This window comes from Lytechinus variegatus, chromosome 1, assembly GCF_018143015.1.
Source record: "Lytechinus variegatus isolate NC3 chromosome 1, Lvar_3.0, whole genome shotgun sequence".
Classification (NCBI taxonomy): domain Eukaryota; kingdom Metazoa; phylum Echinodermata; class Echinoidea; order Temnopleuroida; family Toxopneustidae; genus Lytechinus; species Lytechinus variegatus.
Window position 1 is genome coordinate 22,242,593 of NC_054740.1, and position 24,240 is coordinate 22,266,832.

Sequence of the window (24,240 nt, forward strand, 5' to 3'; positions counted from 1 at the left end):
CCATCAGCTTTAAGAAGTGGTGGATCCTGGGGGGGGGGGGGAACATCCAGCCTGTGCCCCCCCCCTCTTGATCGTCATGCAAAATGTTATAGTAGAAAATGTGGATACTCCTGGAAAGATATCTTTTTTGTGCTTATTTTTTTTTGGGGGGGATGGCAACAAAAAATGCTCCTCATCCTTTTGGAAAAACCTGGATCTGCCCTGGCTTAAGACCAAACTCATACAAATTCATAGCCATTTCATACAGAGTGACAAGTACAAGTAAATAATTTTAGTCCATTTTCATTTCAATTACAAATATTCTTTGCAAAATGTTGCTATCCATCATTGTGTTATTTATTAAGATGATAAGGCCTGAACTTGATATTATAACTATGTGGAATGATTTTTTTTGTTGACAAATTTAGATTAGAATTTCGCCCTCTCTCAACAGTAAATGCTGATTAAACTTTTACCCTGGGTTTTCATGATGGTTTAACTACAGGTTTGACAGAAATTAATTCATGAATTTGAATTTGGGAAGCTAAGGACCACTTTTGATTGAAAATTTAAATACTAATTTGGCATTTTAAATAAGAGTAAATGCGAAAACTGAACTGAAAAACAGGAACAAAAACAACATTCGTAACATCTCACAATTAAACAAGAAAGTTAAATTATACGTTACTTAAGTTAAATCATATTTAAGAATGTGCCGAGTTTGGAATCATATTGTCTATTTATATTTTATGTAAATGTAACTCCTAGAAACAATACCTTCTCAGTAAAAATAACAACGATTTTTTTTTGTATAGAAAGGTTACATTTAATAGCAGATTCAACCATAACCATCCATTGTATTTACATGAGTGACTTCAAATGCCCGATACTAGGTTTAATATTATATTCAGCTATGATAGGCATGTACAATACACTCCTTGGTAATTACTAAATTAGTAAAATAGATTTCAAACAAACGATCTCAGAAAGTTTGAGGATTATTAATTAGATGGGCATAATCATCCAATCTAAAAAATAGATTATCTCGGGAGATCTTAAATCTTACTACTTTCAAAAATTATTTTCATGTTTGATGTAGACAGTTAAAAAAGACATAAAAAAATGATATAATGACAGCCACTTTGAAGGACCTATAATAATAACTTAAATTCATATAGCGCTTTTCATGAAATCATATCATAGCGCTTTACAATGTAGAACATACAAAATATACATATTAGAAATCATTAAACTAAGAGAGAGAGAGATTCAATTGCGTGATATTTCAACTGAATATAATTCATTATATACATTACATGAAAAAGTTCACCGGAAAACAATGTTTTTTCATGAATTTTTCAATCTTTCACCCAACAGCATTATTGTTTGTCTTTTCTTTTGGTCAGGATACCCAGAATTGTACAGATGCATTGTTTATTGATGATGAAAGTAATTCAGTACCGATTATTCTTACTCAAATTGCCTCAGAAAACGAAAGCAAAATAAAAGTTTTGGACAAAAGGTCTGTCAGAATTTTGTTTGTAACTTACCTGTCAATTAACAATATTTGCACAGCGACATCTTTACTCTCAGATTTGTTTTTATAATCATAGTACAACTGACGATATCCTTATATTCATTTATCGGTTTTGATGAAAATGTTTGTCTTAGCAAAAGAACTCAAACAACTAAATTAAATTGATATAAATCGTGATTATTCATGAATTTCGATATGATAAGAAATTACACTAGGTGACGATCTCAATGAATTATAAAAGATTGTTTCGGACTGCTTCTATTTGAAATTGAACAAGAACTTATTAATCTCAACATAGATAGATAGATAGATGAAGATATTCCAAATTCAAATGTCACCATTCTGACACCCGAACAGCGAACATACCACTTTGTTTATGCTAGACAAATAACTATTGATCGTTATTTGGGGATTAAACATCCCTCAATCAGGCATGCATGATATCCCAAACATGTTTTGGTGTGACATTCTCTGCAACACTTATTGATGGAGCAGAATACATTATTTATGTCTGGAAGAAGACCATTAAACATTGAGAGGGATACGAGACCTCACTCATAGAGAACAATGGTATAATATACGTGTCGGTATATCCGCTTACAGACAATAATAGTTGAATTATATAACTTTGAATCAACATGAGTAAGATGACGTAAGATATGGTCCACCACATTCATGACATTCGTCTTTCTAAAGTTTCTCTTCGCTTGATGAAGGGTGTAAACAAAGGGACCTTAAAGGATGTATTATCTTGGGATATGACACATTCTGACAACGCTACTCACCAGGAGCGCTTGAGCATCATATTATAGGGGTGCCCCTCTTCATTGCTGACTGAAAAGGGGTAAAACTTTCTACATGGGAGGGGGGGGGGGGTCTGCTTGCGCTGATGCTCATTCTGTTTGCATTATACGCCTGGTGTTATGAACATGATGAAGAAATGTCAAGATATCGTTCCTGTGATCAGACTTTTTTTCTATTCCATAATATTTTAAGCCTTTGGCATTAACCAATATTTCCTATATTTGTAATACTATATGGATCAGATATCAGATTTAGTCTGATATTAACGACATGCATAGAAGACATGCCTTACAAATACCCGACCAATATAGATTTAAAATAGGTAAATTACCAGTTCAGACAATAACAATTGTCGCATGACAATAATGTTATAACGCTAATTCACCATTTACCAAATTGCACAAGATATCCAAAGAGGAAATATATATTTTTTTACAATTGAATCTCTCCTTCCCCTCCTGATGCAATGGGAGGGGTGGGGTCTGTGATGCCTGAGATAAATGACCCAGTGGTAGTATGGATAGGGCTAGATTGAGTCGTAACCACTACACCTGTCATCTCAGCCGCATCGGTAGGGTGGGGTGCAGCTACCATCTGAGAAGGGGTCATCTCAGGGGGTTGGTAGGTACCTGCTTGTACCATCATCGTCTGACCAGAGGGGGCTAAGGGGATAAATAGAAAGTGACAATGATTAAATTTAAAAGTAAAAATTCTGACCAAATAGGTACTAATATTTCATTGTGCATTCCATTCCTTTAAAATAATTTAAACTAATATCCACTGGTCCGCTGATAGGAATCTAAACGTCGCGCAATATTTTTAAGTCGACGACTCATAATAAAATGAATCATCTTATTGGCATTGTTTAAATCAATGCCTACCAATATATATACACACCGAAACATACAAACATGTATACAATGACAATTAACTTACCCCCTGCGAAGTGTGGTATCACTCGACCAGACTGATTATTATAGTACACCTACATAAATATAACATAATGAAATAGAAAATAATAGTCACATAGATAAATGAAAGAAAACTTTTAATGTTATTAGCATATTTCCCCAAGACATTTTACTATGGTAACCAAACATTCTGATACAAATCTGCACAAAACTTTCCGCAGATAATTTTTTTGGAAGGGAGAGCATGGAGAGGGAGGGGTAGTGGTGCAATGGGATAGAACATGGTGGGAAACCACGTTTTAATTTGACACAAACAAGCATGCAAGAATTATCCATTTAAAACGAAGATTCTTTCTTGACAGATTTTACACGATAATCCGAAATTAATACAATACGTATATTATATGGACAAGTCAACAAAAAGTTTATTTAAATAAAAAGAGAAAAATCCAAAAAGCATAACACTGAAAATTTCATTAAATTCGGATGTAAATAAGAAAGTTATGACATTTTAAAATTTCGCTTAATTTCACAAAACATATATATGCACATCCCGGTCGGTATGCAAATGGGGGAACTGATGACATCACTCACTCACTATTTCGTTTGTATTTTATTATATGAAATGTTAAATATTCTAGTTTTCTCCTCATTGTGGTGTGAAAAAAGTTTTATTTCTCCCTGAACATGTGGAATTACCATTGCTTAACATTTTATGGTTCAGTCAAATTGGTCCTTATTGTCAAATCTTTAAAAATTGAAGTATTGTAGTTCAAACAATAAAAAACAAAAGAAATAGTGAGTGAGTGACTTCATCGATTCTTGCATTTGCACGTGACTTCATTGTGCATGTAACTATTTAGTGAAAAATAAGCGAAACTTAAATATGTCATAACTTTTTTTATTTTACATCCGATTTTGATTTTAAGCATCATGCTTGTCTGATTTTCCCTATTAATTCAAATCAACATTTTTCTAAGATGGACCTGACCTTTAACAATCTCCCCTTTTGTTATCCCTTTGATTTGATTTTTTTTCAACCATGGACCATTTTTTTATGGGGAGGGGGATCTATATGCTAGTGTTGAACGTTTCAATTAACATATCTCTATACTTTTTCTAAATACATACCATATTAACAGCATTCTTTGGTTTACAGCAGTCGCAGATTCTACAACAAGTCAATGATGCACCGGTGATCGCTACAGCTAACTCACAGAATGATAGCAATACGATTACGATATCCACGATCGTTCGTACACGCTGCAAAACAATTAAATATTAACGATAATGTAATTGGATGAAATGGGTTTAGCTATCGAAATCATGATGATTTATGCTTTTGAATTCGTCAAAGAGATTTTGTCATTCAACCACGCATGAAATATCTTTTTTTCAATAATGAACTACAGGGGAATTAATGAATAATTTCATAACTGAGAGTGAGAGTACCAGAATTTCGTTGAATATATCATTATCTTTAAAGATATGAAAAGTATGATATTTCAACAGACAGAGATGAGACGTAATGCAAATTATGGGTATTTTTGGGCGTGTTCCTATGACCCACATTCCCACATCCCCTGGATTTGGATGTGCTCCATTTTTAAACAGTGTCGCAATCCCACAATAATAATTATACCATGCAAAACAAGCTAGCCGATCAGGCAAGCTAGCGTGAGGGAAGGGGTGGGCGCCCCTTAAAACTCTTTTTGATTGTCATTTCACCACCGGCCTGATCAATGCTGGATATTTCTGTCCCTGAATACAAATACTTACCTGAGTTCGACAGAAATGATCTGAGAAGCAGGTATAAGCGTAGCTTTCTTCAAGAGCGACGTTGATATACATGACGAATACCACTCCAGATAGGATAGATGAACATGTACACATCACCATGTAAGATGTCGTCTGCAGGAAATTGTTTTGAAATATGAAATATGAAATTAATAATTGAAGTCAATATTGAAATCACCAGAATTCATATAACAAGTATAAACCTTAATAAAAACTGGAAAGCGGATAATGCATTTGAGACTGGACGATATAACATTCAGATAAGATTCGAGAGTTGAAACTTATCATTATCATTACCATTATTATCTATAAGATTAATCATAAATATTAAATTTCTATATTGTTCTTACCATTCCCTTTGTCATTTTCTTGTAGTATGCTCTGATTCCAATAATCCCAGTAGTTATGTAACACTATTACGAGAGAAATTGAACAAAACAAAATATTCAATTTTAGCAGAATTCTATATTCCGTGTTAGGAAGGGAAAATGGAAAGGGAATCAAATGCAAGGAATAAAGTTGGTTATACAACCATGCGCCCGGATATCAAATCTTTATTTATTTTATTGTCACAATACTAAAGATAAACCGACGTTAGGTTGTGAAACATGACTTGCAAGAAAAGGCGCCATCATTATATATTGATCGCACTATACAAGTTAGGGTCATCACACAAAACAGACGCAAGTATCGCATAATCTGATAATAATCTTTCAATTTAACAGAAATAATAAAATTTGTATGAAAAATATAGATAATAAACAACAGCAAAACAATATCCATTAATGTTCAGCTTGTATGATTTGCTTGTATTTTCATTCCTATTTTCTGTCTCCTCATCTTATTTTTGTTTCATTTTCTTTATAGGTAAAGTCCATCTAAACAAAAATTGGTTTGAATAAATATAGACGAATCAAACAAGCATAATCATAAATCTTTTCAGAAAAATCTGAAGTACGAAATAAAAGTTATTTGCGCTAAACAGAGAGAAACACCGGGGGGGGGGGGTGAAAGTATAAAAAAATAAGGGAACCGATAATGTCACAATGACTATTTTTATTGTATTTCATTAAATTAAATAATATCATGTTTAGTTTTTACTCTTTTTTATGTAAACTTGGTAGGAATAATTTCAATATTATTTTCTTCGACATCTCAACAAAGATCTATACAAAGAAAATACATTAGAACAAACTTAAGAGGGAAGGAACAAAAATATCAGTAGTAGAAGCCCATGAAGGTTGCCTGCGAAAATGAGGAAAAGTAAAACAAATTACTGTAGCCCGTATCGTTCTTATCATGCATATATTATGTATACTGATGCGATATACATTATTGAATCTCCAAAATACCTTTATTGAGTGCGTGACTCAATCGACTCCATCAGTCTCATTTATTGCCTAGGAACTGTTTCTTGAATGCTATAAATTTCTTATTTTTTACGTGTGATTTGAAGAAAATTATCAGTGCTATGCCGTCTGATTATTTCTCTACACTCTAAATTACAGGGATTTAAAATAAAGTCCAGATGGACTGTAGTTAGGGACCAATCATTTCCTGGATTTAGTTTTAATCCTAAAGACTTAAATTTAAATCTCAAATGATTTAAATTTAAATCTTTCGAGATTTAAAAATGAATCTTAAGGATTCAAACTAAATCCGGAATTCGATTGGTCTCATTTTAAATCCCTGTAATTTAGAGTGTATACTCTTGTTCAAATCAATTTATCGTTAGAACGTGTCTCACATTCTGAAATGAACTTTGTTATGCATGTCTGACCATGAACTGTCCCAGGTGTATCCCAAAAGGTCATTTTGATAAACTCTGAAGACCACTAGGGAATCAATGGATTGAGTTTTTGGCAATCCAAAGAGTTATAAAGTCATCATGGCCATTGGTATTTGAAACTGATCCAATTTCAGTTAACAACTTTTAAAACTGCCCTTAAAAACCCATGATATATAGTGCCAAAACCCACTATATCGAGGTACTTTTCAGGGTTCTCAGTTTATCTTTTAAATGGTTGTGATTGTTATCATTCACAGTCTAAAAGATTACACAATCAGGAACTGATGGACTACACTTTTATGGTGTTTTAAAAAGTTTTGAAGTACGAAGTTTATACACCTGTATGATATATTTAATTCCTAACTATTGGACATTGTGTGACAATCAAAACTAATGAGTTAGAAAAAATGAACGGGTACAAAATGGCATACCATACAGGCCCTACCACTAAAATTCCTTTTATTTACGTATGTGTAAAAACCTCTGCGGATTTACTGTGTAATGCATGTTTTATCGTCATGTCTTTTATTGGCACTGAATTCCACATAACATTAATATAAAACGATATGTACAGAAGAAGAGAAAACATACCCTATACACAAAATATTCAGTTAGTTAGCTGAGTTATCAACTAGTTTATAAGCATGTTCTGACCCCATTCACCTACACACATTTGGAAATTTTGTTCATCGGCCCCTGGCAAAATTTCAATGTCAATATTTTAATTTCATTTCGATTCAAACATAATATAAGATAGATAGATAGATAGCTACATGTATGCATACAAGATGAACATAGCTATATGACTATGATCAATATTTTGTAATACTTTGGTGGATTTTCTATCAACAGAGTAATGAAGTGTAAACACCTTGACAGTAACTTCAAGAATGATGTGGGTTTATATAGCATAAATTCTCTTGAAATGAATGGTTCATCCCTTCTCATTGGAGGGGGTTGGGGAACACCAGTTCCTATCCAAGATACGCTTTCAGATCCCCATGTGAATAGTTATTCTGACATGTCTGATGACGGTTGTCCCTTGAAACGGAAGTTCATTCAAGGTCATAGCGTTCACACTGTGAGTCACGTGGTCTTGTTCATCGATTCACTTCCGATGTAATGGAACATTCCACCTTGACAGGTTTGACTTGATAAATGATGAAGAACATTCCCTGAGGAGTTCATCACTCGTGTCATCCTGGTATATTCCTTCATATATGTTCATGAGATTTCCCAGGGAAATACTAACGTTGCAGTACAGCAAACTCATGATTATGTTTCCTTCCCTTTATACATCTTTCAGGAATTAAAGTACCACCTGTGCTTAAGATGATTTTAAAATAAAACGCAAGAATCATGATCCAATTGAGGTTGAAGCACACCTCCGTCAAACCCAATTGTAGGGAGAGCATATAACAGATAATGTTTTAAGTAGAAAGATTGAGAGATCATGATGACTATCATGCATCTCGGTGAGGATGAATCATAAAATGATCTTTAAGTTTACTAGAATCACATTTCGAGGACCACATCTCTGTGTTGGGGTCAACAAAACACCACGGATAGTCATCATGTCATAAGTCTGCAAGCAAATACTGTCTTGTGCGAGGTTTGTGAATGAGAAGATTTCCTTTATATTATAACCAGGGGCAGGGGTATCTCCATCTCGAGGTTTTTCAAGGAGTGAAAAACAAAAAACAGGAGATAACGGGTGAAATAAAGAAAAAGAGGGAGAAAATTGAGAAAATGCATAAAATCGGAGATTTTGGCCATTATGAATTTATAAAGCCCCTATCTGTTTACTGAAAATAAATATATTTTGGTCATGTTGTCCTAATCTGAAAATACCGCTGTTTTGGGTAGAACATGTGGTGGATGAGGAGGGGTAATATCTTACCAATACACCAGCCCATACTGGTACAGCATAGTATGACAGACGACATTCAATACTGATAGCGATGATACCAGCTAAGACAGTTGCTATACCAAAGATGATATGGAACATACCAGTCATCTAGGAAAAGAGAAACATAGGTTGAAAAAATGAATTCCACTCTGGAAATAAGATTATCATTATCATTAAAATACTCTACACATACCCACTACTTTTATGGTCGAGTGCCCCCCCCCCCGGAATAAACGAGACTGATGAAAATGGAACTTTGACAATACAAGAAAATCAGATAGGATTTCGTCTCGAATGATATCGATGTATTTCACCATAATGTTGCTTGCTTGCTTTTCATTGATTTGAAAAATCATGTCGATGCCTCCATTATCTTTTTACATCCGAAGGGGGGGGGGGTGATGGTACATCGTTATTATTGATGGTGAATGATTATTATTATTTCTTCTGCCAGCTACTCACAACTCAGGTGAAAAAAATAATGTTCATTTTTATCTACCTTTAGCCATACAGTTTCTTGATGTTCTCTTACCAAAAGTCTGGGGAATTCTCTTCGTCTAGTCCCCTCTTCTTTTCCCTCCAACGTTATCTCTTACTTTTTTAAAGGGCAAAAGTATTTTGCTTTTGGATTGTACTTTTCCTCCTTCTTATACATGCTCCTTCATTTCATAATTCGCTTATGAATTATATTTTCCAACATTATCAATCTCTTCGTTGAACATCCCATGCTTCCATTTCTTCTTCAGATGATTATAATGCCGAGGAAATAAAATGGAGAAAAGGATACTCTATACTGTATCCGGCATTCCATATGGAGGCATTATAAAGCATCAGTTTCAAAATGATCGCTGTTGTTCCCATAGTGATTGTAAACATATATTCTGCAATCAAATTACGATTCTGGATATTTATCATGATGTTCTATAAAGTAGGACAGACGGGGATCCAGCGAATATACTACCTCCAGTTTTGATTTTAAGAGAGGGAAATGATCGGGTGATGTAGCTTGTATTCTGACATTCTGTTTCGTGTTTCATTCTGAACAAATAACATCAGCAATGATGTTATCATCAGTAATAAAAAATAATTCGAGTTATATATGGGGATAATAATGGTCTAGTCTGCCTCATATAACAGCCAGAATCAGCATAAAATCACATAAGAATAATTAAAATTATTTGCGGTGAATAACACTTTGATATTATCTAAAGGTATATTATTCATAATGCCATTTCGTCATTTATCATGTTTTATATTAGTGCAATTAATAAATTGTAAATGTAAACTGAGCAATGCCCTGCAGCATTTCTAATGATGCATTATGCATTTTTACCTTGTGTGACCAAGACGTATTTCCACGCGCTATCATGGACAATAATGAATTGAATTAATTGAACCAAAATGGTATTCTCACCCGTATAGAGATACCAGTAGATGATGTATCCTCACATTCTGGATCTCTTAAAGCAGTGAGAGATGGATTGAATTCATATGATGGAGGGCGTTGTCTGGTGCTTCCTGATGTTGGTAGTGATGGGATGGGTTCCTCTTTGGATGGCATCTTTATTGAAGTCATCTTGGTCTTAATCACTCTACCTCTCAGATTCAATTATCGGACCTTCAAATAGAACTGTCAAATTGTGGAAAATTGTAAGAAAGTTCTAAGCAATTTACATTTGGAGGGATAAGCTTCATTAATAATAAAATTCCCGTAATCTTTAAAAACCATAGGTCCATTTCGATGACCCGTTTTATAGCCGTTCCGTGACGTAACTTATATACTTTCACCAATATGATTATGAAAATTCTTTGAAAGAATGAACTATATTTACAACAAATACTAGTATGATACATACACCAAATACTAAAAAAAAGATTCAATATAGCCTCCTTCAAAATAAACGATGATTTTTTTTGGTATAAAATATTCACTCAGTTTTAATTGTGTCATACGAACAAGCAATCCGAACCAAAAAACAATTAATTATCACGATTAACCCTGAGACAAATTATATTTAAGTCAAGTCTGGCTTTTTGCGAGCATGATGATAATCATCCATTCAATGCACACCGCATAATTATGAACTAGGCATTCTTCCAAAACCTCGTGGTTATATTTTTTTGGAAAAAAATGAAAAGGAGATTTATTTCAACTAACCAAACACCATTTCAATGAAATTAATTTTATTGTTTTTTTTCCTAAAATATTCTATAAGTACTTTTTTTCAATTGTCATTATGAAATAATTATAAGAAATGATTATACGAAACATAATTAATATTGTTCCGATAAGTAAAGAGTAAAAAAAATGTCTGTATAGACGTTTGTGAACTGAAGTACAAAGCCTTTTAGCGTGCCGGTTTAAGATCCCCCCCCCCATTTTCCTGAAATTATTTTTGTCTTCAGTTTATTGTTTTTATATTTTTCTATAGGATTTGGTTTTGAAATCTCTCGTTATAAATTTTTGAAATCCTTGCGTCTGATTGGCTCATGGAAAATTTGTCAATGAAAGTCAATGCTAAGATGTTTTATTAAATACATTAAATGAATGTCATATACCTTGATACATCATTGTTATTCCAAAATGATATGGATCGAAGGTGATATAAGTTGACATGCTTCTTAAAGTCATCAATATGTCGACAAGACTAAGTTCCTATTCGGCAGACCCAAACAGGTTGATTGACTGTCGTTTCCAATATAGCCTCTGGTTATTTTAGTATCACATTTCAATCATCAGTGAAATATGAATTGATACAATCTCATAATCTTTTAACCAACCCCAAAGTGATAGTTATTATTACGAACCGATTGATAAAAATGATTTAATTTCCGTTATAAATGACACTTGCATATGAAATGATCAATTTAATAAAATACACCAGTGTTTGATTTGATTAACGAAAACCCAGCTTGAACAAAACACCATTTTCTTTTTCGCCTGTTAGCAGTATAATTTCTGCCCTAAATTATGAAAACGGATAATTGTTATGATTATAATCCATCGATTAATAAATATGAAAAAGTGTCGATATATAGATTCTGCTCGAAGTAAACATTTTTTCTGGCTATAATACTTTCCTTGAGTGACACTCAGTTGCATTTTTACATTGAATAAATAAAATGAGTTTACATTATTGCATAAAAATGGACATTGAATGGAGATTTATACACAATCAAATGAGTGATTCGATTATCGAAAAATAAACTATCAATGGTAAACCAACCATAAGACCTTCATCAGGGCTATGTCTTAATTGATAACATTAATACGGTATGTTTACAATCAGATAAAGTCGTATTCAAAATCAAAGTCAAATGAAATATATAAAAAAGGGCCTAACAGTCACTCACCTCCGTCTGGTAGTGAAAATAGGAAGAATTTTGCAATGAATCGAAGAAGTTTGGTTATCAGTCAATGAAAAATTATTAGCTCTTAAGACGACGGACATAAAGGAAGACACACCTTGCAGGATTAAGATACATCCTTGATCTTCTCTCTTCCATCACAAGCCAGTGTTGACTTCTTTAACACAACTCATACCAATCATATGGTGCAAGGTGCAATAAGATCCTACCACCCTTGTATGCTCCCCTCCTCACCCTTCGAATCCTTCCTTCAGTTTAAAACCAACTCCCTTTACTGAACCTTTAGAAAGTGAACTTGATCTTACCAGGAAATGATGGGAAATTTGTGGATGAAACTCTATGCTAAAAACATCTTTTTCTTCTCATGACCTTAGTTATAAACTTTGTGCATATGAACTTCTAAGCTATAGGCTATGAGCCATGCAGTCAAATATCTTAACAAAATAGAGAACTTTTAGTTTAGGGCCACAATATTCCAAGTTTCTAAAATCCGGAATAGAGCCAATTGCGTCACAGAAAATGTCAGTGCATTGTACTCTACCCATGTCTCACTGTTATCATCTCTCTTTTTTTTAATGTTGTATTTCCTTTGAAATTCTTTTCAAAAATCTTTAGAAAAAACAAAACAAAACAATGAAATGGAAACAAAAATAGATGACAAGAGAAGATAGAGAATGCATGGGTGAAGGAAGGAGAGATAGGGGTAGATGGTGGGGGGTTTACAAAAAAGATGAGAGAAGTTTTGACTTTTCAAATTTATTTGTAATATGATTTGACCGCACCACGCTCATGATTTATGTCAGTTTATAAACTGAATCTTTTACAAAATATTTCAATTTGATTTGATTTATTTATTTGCCGTTTTATTTTAACAGGGTAGCCCTTTCAGTTACAAGAACTGCTCGACCAAGGGGCCCTGTATCAACAGAAATTAAAAACATGACAAAACAATATCACATAAAAAAATCAAAACTTTAAATTACAGTAAGTGTTCAATTACAATCGACCAATTGAAAAAACAAGTATTTAAAAGAATTTCACCCCGATGAGCTATACCGAAATAAATATTGGTTTGCGATTTTTTTTCTTCACAAAATCAACTTCCTAAAACCACATTGGAAGAACAGAAGTGACTTCATAATTAATTGTTTCCTAGTATTGTTTTCTGATATCTGTCTTCCTGTAATCCTCAACATGCCTAAACACAGCTCCTATGGGGCTAGATGTCAATCATGATGTGCCGAGTATACTGGTGCGGGGTTTTCACATATCACTAGAAGCAGGTTATTACTACCTTATCTTATGAATTATTGTAAAAACAATATATGAAAGTTGTATGTACATGTATTTTCAAAAAGAGTGCTTAATTGGCTTCTTCTTTTTAAAATTTAAGTTCCATTTATCGGATGAAAGACCGTGAAAGAAATTGTCTTACCTTAAATGTATTTGATTTGATTATCCTCCCTCAGACCCAATCAAACATTAATTGATGATAGTGAACATCAAATCCAAACATCTATTCCTGGACAGCTCAGGCCACGAATAAAGCTGTCTCTCATGGTTCAGCTCCATCAATGAAATGGAGACAAGCCCCCCAAAGACGATCGATATGTAATACTAGCTTCGATCTACGAACGATATTTCTGTGTATCGAAATTAGTTTCCCGCCAACAACTAAACACCATTTTTGGCAACACTCTCCAAACTTTTGATGGACGACTTTTCGTACTTGAGTCAAATCCAACGTGTACTTGATATGCCAAATGACAGATAGAAAAAGAGATTTGCGGGTCGCATTCTCGTTTGCCAGCCAAATCTCCTAAATATTCGAAAAGTTGAGGATAAAAACATAAGCTTTTTTGTTGGAGATCTATATTCAAATGGTACTTGTATTCATCTATTAAAATATGATGACATGTTTGGTAATAAATGTTGAAGCAGCTTTGGCACAACTTTATTCATTGTACTAAGATTCGAGTTGAAACAATACGATTGGATTGAAATAAGAATCCGAAGTCTACAATTTTACTAAAAAAAAAATCACACGACACAGTGAAGAATAAAATATCAAGGAAAAGAAAAGGATAAGTGTGAAAGTTAGAGGGAACTGATCAATCTTTTTATGTTGATGAGTTACCTGGTTTTAGGTAAAGTCATCCATCATGAAATATAATCTCACTATCATGACTTGAGAGAGGAAGTGAATGAAAGGAAAGAAAGAGTGAGCAAACGGTCCTTGTAGACAAGTCAGGATCGCTTTTCAGATTTTGTGAAACGTAATTGCTTCCCGTTTTGGGGTCACATTTTTTCTTATTGTCAGGAAATTCTGAAAACAATCTACAATTAGTCTCAGCCATTTTATAAAAAAAAGGCCTGAATCCGCCCATGGTAGATTATATAACTTATTAAAGCATATTACATGTAGTTACAAGTAAATCAAAGCTTTGCTAACAAAACTTTAAAACTTAGTTTCATTTTCATTAAAAAAAAGTCACAGAAACTTATAAAAACTGTAACTGGTATGGACGTTTCGAACATGTAAACTCGGATCTTGATATATCTAACAGTCCTTTTTCAGGGCGACAGCCCATGCGGTGCCAGGTAAAAATGGCAGAGGTAAAAATGGCAGAGGTAATAATGGCAGAGGTAAAAATGGCAGAGGTAAAAATGGCAGAGGTAAAAATGGCAGAAGTAAAAATGGCAGAGGTAATAATGGCAGAGGTAAAAATGGCAGAGGTAAAAATGGCAGAGGTAATAATGGCAGAGGTAAAAATGGCAGTTATACCATGGTCACATTTGTTCTGCGGCGGCCGTACGGCGAGTCGAAAACAGCCGTTTAAACATTTTTTGTCCAACTACATATACACTGATATAGGTGGTTTGAAGAAAAATTAATAAACGGCTGTTTTCGATTCGCCGTACGGCCGCCGTAGAGCAAATGTGACCAAGGGCGCCGGAAGCGGGGGGGGGGGGGGGGGCAGGGGGGCACTTGCCCCCCCAAATAAAATTTTTGGGGGGCAAAACGAGATTTTGCCCCCCCCCAACGTGCCCCCCTGAAAGATGAAAAATGATAAATTATTTAAGGACAAAAGTAAATGAAGGCACTTTTCTGCCTGAAAATCGTCATTTCTATTGTCAAAAATGAAAAAAATTTACATTATCATAGTAAGCCTCCCCCCGGAGTGGTCCACCAATGATTAGGTTTATAATTCTATGATGCTGGCTGTGTCGTCTAACAAACGCGCGGTCGCCCAGAAACGCTCAGACCGGACCCGATATCACTAACGCGCGTGAACACTAGTTACTCGAGCAAGATATGGAATCTATGTCATAGCTGTCAAGCCCAGAAACCATAACATCTCGAGAAACTTGTTTCAGTTATTTCATTTTCAACTAAATATAAATTGAGTTAATACAGTGATAACAAGAGAGCGGTGTTGGCTCAGTCGGTAACGCGTCTGCCCGTCGAAGTCGAACCAAAGATCATAGGTTCGAGTCCACCCTGGGCGGATGACTGAAGTCAGTGCGTTGTGTGTAAACGTCTCTCCCATGTTTCATAGATGCAGGCTATGTTACAATGGAAAACACTCCGTCCCTCGGATAGGACGTTAAATGGAAGCCCTTGTAGAGGAGAGTCACCACCTTTGCACGTTAAGAACCCACTGCACTATTCATATAAGAGTAGGGGGAAAACCCCGGTGTCGAGGTCCACCTGCACCCCCCCCCCATCAGTTATATCGGGAGGAGAGACCTGTGGATCATAGTGATTCAGTTCGCTTTTCGCCTCCCAGGCACAGGTGACGCCAAACAAATAATAATAACAATTCAGTGCCCTAAAGAAAATACCAAGGTCATTTCAACTCAATATAGACATGTTATCAGAAAATTACACTCAGAATAATCATGTGTAGAGGATTATAATTTATAATTTGTAAAAATGGTGAATCCCACTCGAAAGCAACTTAGAGATAATGTTTAGACATGAAAAAAAATAAAATCATCTGTGAAAGTGTCTTCCTGACCGGACTCATATTATCCGAGATATGAATAAAAATGTAAAGAATATAAAAGAAAAAAATAAGCGTTACAGTACTGCTCTACTCTACTATAAAAAAAATCTTAAGATATTTTCACAGCCCCGTATTTTCCTCTATTCCTATTCATTGGCATGATTGGAAGGCGTTTTGTCTGATACTATTTCAGCTCATATGTATTTTAGATTCCAAAGCTTCTTCCCATTACCTGATACTAATCAGATCGAGATGGCAGCTATGTTCTCTGGTTCATCCCAGCTTTTGTTATTCATGGACGTTTGCAAAAATAAAAAAAAACAACCCGGGAGTGGGTGGGGCTGCAAGACCTAAATTTTCGAAGAAACGTAAGAGCGAGGGGATTTGTGATGGGGGAGCTTTTGCATTTTCTAGAATAAAATTGAAGGATTTCGTGCACACTTTTGGTGAATTTTGCCCTCTCGATCGGCGGCCTCCGGCTGCGTACGGTCATGTTTGTCATCTTAAAGTCTTTAAAAGGCCTATATTAAATTGGTTTTAAACAATTTCGTTTGCAATAAGGCTCGTAATTTGCTGGAACTGCGACCCTGGTCATGAAGAAACACCAGGCTGGGTCAGAAGGGAGGAAACAGAAGGAGCAAAAAGAACTCCAAGACTGTTTAATTCTCAAGAAATTTTTATTTTGGAATGCACTTAGAAACGCAACTTTTATACTCCGTTTTTACAAAAAACCTTACCGTGGGGGTGGGGGTCCCATAGCCTCTCCCGCTCGATCGCTTCGGTATCTCACGCTGTCAAAAATATTTTGCCCCCTTCGGGATTTTGCCCCCCCAAAACTGAAAGTGTTCCGGCGCGCCTGAATGTGACCAAGGTATTAATAATGGCAGGGGTAAAAATGGCAGAATTAAAAATGACAGGTAAAAAATCATGACATGCTACATCAACAAGGAAAAGACAGAGTCTTTCCAGTTAATATCAGTCATAATTATTGGCCTTGAATGGACTCCTATCGACGGAATGAGCATTATGAACTGAAACGATATTTAGATTTTTTAATCATTTTAGGTCAGCTCTATACTTTATCGTTGTTATGATTAAACTCAACCATTTTCATGCCAAAATGATTTCAGTTAGTGAGTGATGAAAGAATTTATCTTGGCAATTCGTAGAGTAGAACAGCACTTCATCACATACATACCAAACAAATTTTAATGTAAACATCAAATGTGCGCTACCATTAACACACTGAAATACACAAGTTCGGGATTATTTCCAACCACTTGCATTACTTGGATTCTGTAATTTCTGTAATTAAAGTAATTTTTCATATTTCAATATCATAATGGATCCGAACAGATATTGATATGATACGTAATAATGTGAATGATACAATAAAAACAATTAGTGTTTAATTTTTCAGAGCAATACCTCATTGCAGCTAGTCCAGTGGAATTTCTATGGTAATAGTTACCGCATGAATCTGGAAATCTGTAGCAAATCAAGGATTTTAATTCAAACTTGTAGTCTTTTCTTAGGTACCATTCTATCGACCTGTTTTGCAGGGAAAATTCACCAAATTATTTACTGTAAAAATAGAAGAAAAAAAGATTAAGTAAGTTTTTAGAAGTTTGAGTTTTTTGATCTGTGACGTTAAGTTTTAATCAGTGGTTCATGATTGGTAAAAAGTCTTTCAGGAGCGGATGTGAAATGATTTATATATTGATATACTACAATAATTATTTAGAGGGGTCCACACAATACAAGCAATGCTTTCAGTGGATCCTCCATCTTCTTTGAATTTTATTTCATAATGATATTTTGCTAACAAATAATACTTTGCTCTGTTTTACTTATGGAAAAATATCATATATTGTACATGCCTCAATTTATATTGTCTATATAAGTTCATTGTAATTATTTCGACCACTTTACTTCGATGTGTTGAAAATGAAATAATTGAAATTAAAAAACAATAAAAAACATTTTCATTTTTTTTAAATTGAGATTTCCTTGATATTTTTTATAACACGAGATTTGAAAAAAATGCTCGTAAATGACGTCACCATTAAAATATATAATTCTAATAGCTTTTTAAATCTTTGATGGATTCCCTTAAACCCTAAACAATATCATTTTAATTATTTCCTGCTATTTTTACCATAAACTTTATGTCAGGGTGAATTTCCCCTTGAATGAATTAAGTATAAAACTTGGGATCCAGAGTGTGCTTCAAATTTGATTATTTGAAGAGTGATTTAACATGAGAAAGCAGCAGCTGTGCATGTACGTCCATGAATAAATTAAGAAAATCCAAATCAGGTGTCATCAATTTGGTGCAGAAAATTTACAGTGTGATTTTAAAATGTTACCCTTTCCATTACTCAAACATTATAATTCTGATTTTCTTCTCAAAACCTTTCCTATTTAATCTATTGTACATGGAATGGCTTTTGGATTTTTGGCATGGGGAGGTTCCCGGGGAGGTTATTAAAGACTAGCCATTTATACCTCTGTCATTTTTACCTCTGCCACTATTACCTTTGCCATTTTTACCTCTGCCATTTTTACCTCTGCCATTTTTACCTCTGCCATTTTTACCTCTGCCATTTTTACCTCTGCCATTTTTACCTTTGCCATTTTCACCTCTGCCATTTTTACCTCTGCCATTTTTACCTTTGCCATTTTTACCTCTGCCATTTTTACCTTTGCCATTTTTATCTCTGTCATTTTTACACCGAGCCTTCACATGCATGGTGACACCGACGAAAACCTGATGTTCTAGCCTTACCACCATCATACAACCTTCAAAACTCAAGATAAATTTTATCGCCAAGGCATTATAAATTAACGAGAAGCGACAACCAGGTTAGCGCACTGTTTTGACAGCTTTGATTTATTCGCGAAATAGGTACTGTCTCCATATCAAAATAATTCATTATTTTCATGATTATTGTGCAATAGTTAGTCTTTCATAAAAATATATATTCTAATGAGATGTTCAGTGGAAACATTTAGAAGTTGCTCAAAACATTGAAGAAAAATGAAAGTAGGCCTAAGTAACATGAGTAACGCTTAAAACAACCAATAAGAGCACATTTATTGATCATAAGGTAAAAAACAGAAAAGTAGTTCTGTGTAAGGTTGAAATATAATTTCTATGAGATAACTACATGATTCTTTTAAATCTCGTGTCAGATTCTTTCATAAGTGTGAACATCGCAAGAACAAAATAAAGAAGAATCATAAAAGTTCAGACTTTTCAAATAGTTTATATAGAAGTCAAATCTATTTTGGAAGCTTACATTTGGGCACATACATCATCTTCTTGGACATGTTGGACGAGGTTACAGCGTATCGACAAGTTCACTTATCACATATAGATAAGTGCGTTAACTGTTTTCTAAACAAACTTGTCTACTTCAGAAAAAATTAGGATTAAATGATTTGGGGAACGATTCTCTTCCTTTTTTGTACTTCTGTCTTGTTCAATATTATTGATTTCATTTTAATAAAATTATAGATTTTTTTCTGGAGATATACTGTTTTTTATGCCCTCGAAATATTGAGAGATGATTGTACAGGCCACTCCCCCACTTGAACTTTTTTTTGATATATCCCCTATCCCCTCCTCCCAGGGATCGACACCCATGGAGGTTACATTCGAACAATTAAAAGCGCGCATGCTGGGGGAATATTTATATTTAGTTTATTCTTTATAATACAGCCCGTATGATTGATTGATGAGAGAGGATGATAGTGAGAACAGGAACATGATTCCCAAGATGAAATGAATAAAGGATAGAATTTACATAGTATATCACTCATGATCACAAGTTTGATGATCCCCATGTCAGATCAATCAAGAATTACAAAGAGGCGACGTGTTTCAAAATATTTAATCAGGAATATATCAAAATAATATTTTCTGATAGTTTATATATGTATGTTGGCCTTGCTAAATATTTTAAACAATACTGGATTTGATAAAACATAGACTGAAACCATTTTTTAAAAACATTTTTTTTAAAAGAATTATTGTTATTTTCACTATATCGTGATTTCCATCTACCCACATGTAATGTATATGTCATGGGACAACTCTTCCATTTACCTGTTTACTGCTCTAAACAAAATCATATTTAATTATATTCTTGGTATATTGATTATCCCCATGAAGGGGGGGGGGGTTATAACCCCACAAATGTCTGACAATATTAAGTCAAATGGAAGAGTTGTTCATAACGATTGCCATAATCTAATTTTTCAAACAGCCGCAAACTATTCTTTGCCAGATTTCACCATTTCTTGTTTTTAAAAATTATTATTACCTTTCGGACAAATCAGCAAGGTTTGTTTCCCAGTTAAAAATGAGGTGATCTCAAAATCACGAACTATATTCATCAAGAACAAACCAATGCGTGTAAACGTAAAAACTTGTTCTCGGAATACCAAACTATAAGGTTGAAAAGAGAAAATGAAACAGTTAAAAAAAATAGATGTTCAGCTTCGTTCCATGGAGATATGGAGACTTCCGTGCCCCCTTTCCCTCCCATCTGATCCACAAACCGATAATTGGGTTCACGAACCGGATTTTTTTTCTTTAATGATTCAGCAAATTACAATAAGTGGCAGATCAAGGATTAGTTTAGGCATGCAAGTGAATACCTAGGGGCTCACTTTTTTTTTATATCTGACACAACAAAGGTCACAGGTCACCACATTTTCTGATTTTAGTGATAAAGGAGATGGAGGAGGGGGGCTACAAGACAACTTATTGAAGGTGAAACATAATTACTGATGAATAGAACACGCACATTCTCATGCCAGCAAATGCTATATATCAAAACAACGAAAGGTCCGTGTTTCAATTTCCTTGAACGTCTCGTCACATCAACCATGTCAACTGGGTCTGTTATATTGTTTAACATACAGTATCCAGTTCTTTACAACAATCATATCTAACATGAATTGGCTTCAATGATAACAAAATAATTCGGAAAGTTAATGCTTTGTATGCAAGTATCTTCTTGAACATGACTGTTAAAGTGTAGTTTAAAAGAGAAACTCACATGAATACTAAAACGATGTGAAGTTTAATCCCATGCTTTATTCTATACTCAACATCCCACCATGATAATACAACAAACGAGGGGCGGCGCTCTATGGGGGGGGTGGGTGTCAAGTAGTGAGGAAAACAAGCAAAATAATAGGCAGGGGGGGGGAGACCATTATATCCATATTCACCATTATTTTGAAGAGAGTTTGAAAGTTTGAGGTTTGTCTTGCATCCCCGATCAAACTCCCTCAGTAAAGTGCCTGATGCGTACCGTTTTATAGGGAAAGGAGGTAAGGGCGGGTTTCACGATGACATATCGCTATCACAACCATTATGATCAGTCGATGCGATCTAGTTCACTCTCAAATAAAATCTAGGATTTCCTCCCTAGCAACCACATATGGTAATTCCCCTAGCAACCACGGATAATAACAAGGGATTTATAGGTCAAGGCTGTCTGGTAGAGTTTCGGGGAAAGAAGTGTTTCAATCGGTATTACGATTAGTTAAGTAATGTAAATACGATAATAATGAATAATCTATTTGACAATTAAATATATTAATGGGTAACAAATTGAACCTATGCCAAAAAGGGTTATAAAAACAAATTTGTTAAGCCTACATAAAAATGAAAGCATAATTTTTGACAGGAAGTTCTACACTACAAAGTTAAAACAAATTTCTAGGACAAAATCAAATAAAAAAACTCATGTTGATTGCGATGTGAATAGGAACAACAAGAATACATTTGATGGTGTCAGCGCTCTTAAAATTATTGTTTAATACTGTATATTTTCAAGCATATGAAACAAATAAAACAGTTTTGAAGGAAAATGATTGTGTATCTAGGGAAAGTATCAACACTTTCTGGGCAATTTTTTTTATAATCAATCAGCAATCCGTGGACTTTTGTTTTCTTTGTAGCTGTTTTGATATTTCAAGGTGCTGATTTTGAAAGGCAAAATCCAGCCCAACGAAGATGATTTGAATGAATATATGAAAATCATAAAACATAGCAATTATTATTTTTTTTGATAAAAAGGGATATAAAAAGTATTAAAACATTTTACAGTTTTTTATCAAATTTTCGAAACAGTTATGCAGAAAGGGCGGCATGCAATGAGAGAACTAATTACGTCACAAACATACTTTAAATTGTGATTATCTTAATGTTTTCTACAATCATGAAAAATACATTTCGATTCCACCTTTATCAAAACTGATAATAAATCATTTTTTCTCATCAAATTTACGAAAATCGTTTATTACGAAGAATGAATGAAAACAATGTATATGACATCATCATCTTTCTCAGCTGCATCACACCATTTTGAGTCTGATTTATGAAATGAAGCAAAGATGCATAACATTATTATTTCACATTTTGATGTGATCTTAAGGGTTAAGCGTGCTCAATTTGTCTCTATTTATTCAAATCAATTTATTGTTGGGTTTAACGTTACCTTTAAGTTGATCATCATGTGTTGAATAATGATCCACGCCATTCATGTTGAATTACCATCATTCACTTTTGTTATCTCAACGAAGACAAACAATCCTTTGGCAGTGTCATACGTATCGTTCAATATAAGAATTGAAATTGTCCTTAGTAAGTCTAATGTAGTTTGACTACACTATGGAATAGTTAAGATAGTTGGAGGATATTTGGCAAGACATAGAGGTCAAGAGATAGGTACCAGCACATCTTCTCTTGGCAGAAACCCAGGGACTTAATGCGTGAAACCGTAAAGAGTTAAAACATAAAATCTGCTTTGAGAAAACACCCTACTCGACAAGAGATAAGGGAAACAGTGTTGCCATACCCATCCTGGGATAGTGTTGGCAAGGTTTACAAGGAACTCAAACTTATTCTTTGTCCTTTCAGGAATTTCTTCATTGATTTAAATAAGCTCAATTTCAGGAGTAATTAGCATGATTAAGGCTAACAAAGCTTTCTGAGCAACATTTTTTTATTTGCTAATCATTTTGATTTATTGATGTCAAAGGCTTCATGGGTTACTTGTTACATTCTAAAGTAGTATGATACATACTTGGATTGAATACTGATCAAAATATGAAGCAGAGATTTAAAAATAATAATTGAAAAGAAAAATTGTTTTCTTACAGTCTAAGATGAAAGTATAATCGATGTCGCGATTTTGACCATAAACTGTTATACTGTCAGAAGGCGTTATTCGTATTTTCATGCATATGTCGCGGACTTTTCTTGTTTCTCCGTTTGTAATAAATAGAAAGGAAACTTGAGATAACAATCATTCAAATAATGAGGCAACACTCCGTTCCGAATGTGGCCTGAACGGACTGATCATATTATTTATAGTTAAGACAAAAATAAATAAATCAGTCATGTCATTTAAACGTGATGAATGCATTTATCATTTTATTGATTTACAAGAATACGAACAAATATATACACAAAAAATTTAATACATACATCTTTATAATCCATAATAATTGAATATAATAATAATAATAATAATAGGCATTTATGTAGCGCCATCTATCTAGAAATATTCTATTCCGAGGCGCATTGTTATTATTATTATTACCCCGGCTTTAGCTCGAGCTGTCTCTCAGCGCTCATGCATTCAAGGAATTATTCCTGCCGGGTACCCATTCACCTCACCTGGGTCGAGTGCAGCACAGTGTGGATAAATTTCTTGCTGAAGGAAATTACGCTATGGCTGGGATTCGAACCCACGACCCTCAAATATTCAAATATTGTGCAATAAACGTGATGATTCTTCGATTTAAAACATTGTGAAATATTACAATAAAACATCAATATAGTTCAAATAGAAATACATGTACCTAATAAATCCAAAAGTTTTTTAATTTTAATATTGAACGGAAAATTTCTCCTTCTTGGCCACGATTGAAAGTTTTTTTTTTCATATTTCATATTAAGAAAATCTGTAGTTGTATAGACCCAGTGCGACAAGGCTAAACTAGCACGTGCTAGTTTTGCCTTGTCGCACTAAGCCTTAGAAAAATTATTTACTAAGTTATTTTTTAAATACAATTTATGACACTTATGCCATATTTATCATACACGTAAC

The 24,240-nt window shown here is 34.2% G+C and overlaps 1 protein-coding gene across 2 annotated transcripts; it reads right to left on the reverse strand.

The window, feature by feature from the left end:
• Positions 1–56: 56 nt before the first annotated feature.
• On the reverse strand, positions 57–22,768 carry LOC121409344. Of its 2 annotated transcripts, none has more exons than XM_041601291.1 (8): positions 22,624–22,768; positions 10,141–10,356; positions 8,718–8,834; positions 5,379–5,441; positions 5,011–5,142; positions 4,363–4,494; positions 3,257–3,305; positions 57–2,982 (listed from the first exon to the last, which is right to left on the reverse strand). In XM_041601291.1, exons 2-8 carry the CDS (start codon positions 10,300–10,302, stop codon positions 2,753–2,755), a joined length of 885 nt encoding a protein of 294 aa, XP_041457225.1. In that variant the 5' UTR covers positions 10,303–10,356; positions 22,624–22,768; the 3' UTR covers positions 57–2,752. The 2 variants fall into 2 exon arrangements, with proteins under 2 accessions (XP_041457225.1, XP_041457217.1); XM_041601283.1 differs by lacking the exon at positions 22,624–22,768 and adding an exon at positions 13,531–13,714.
• Positions 22,769–24,240: the final 1,472 nt, after the last annotated feature.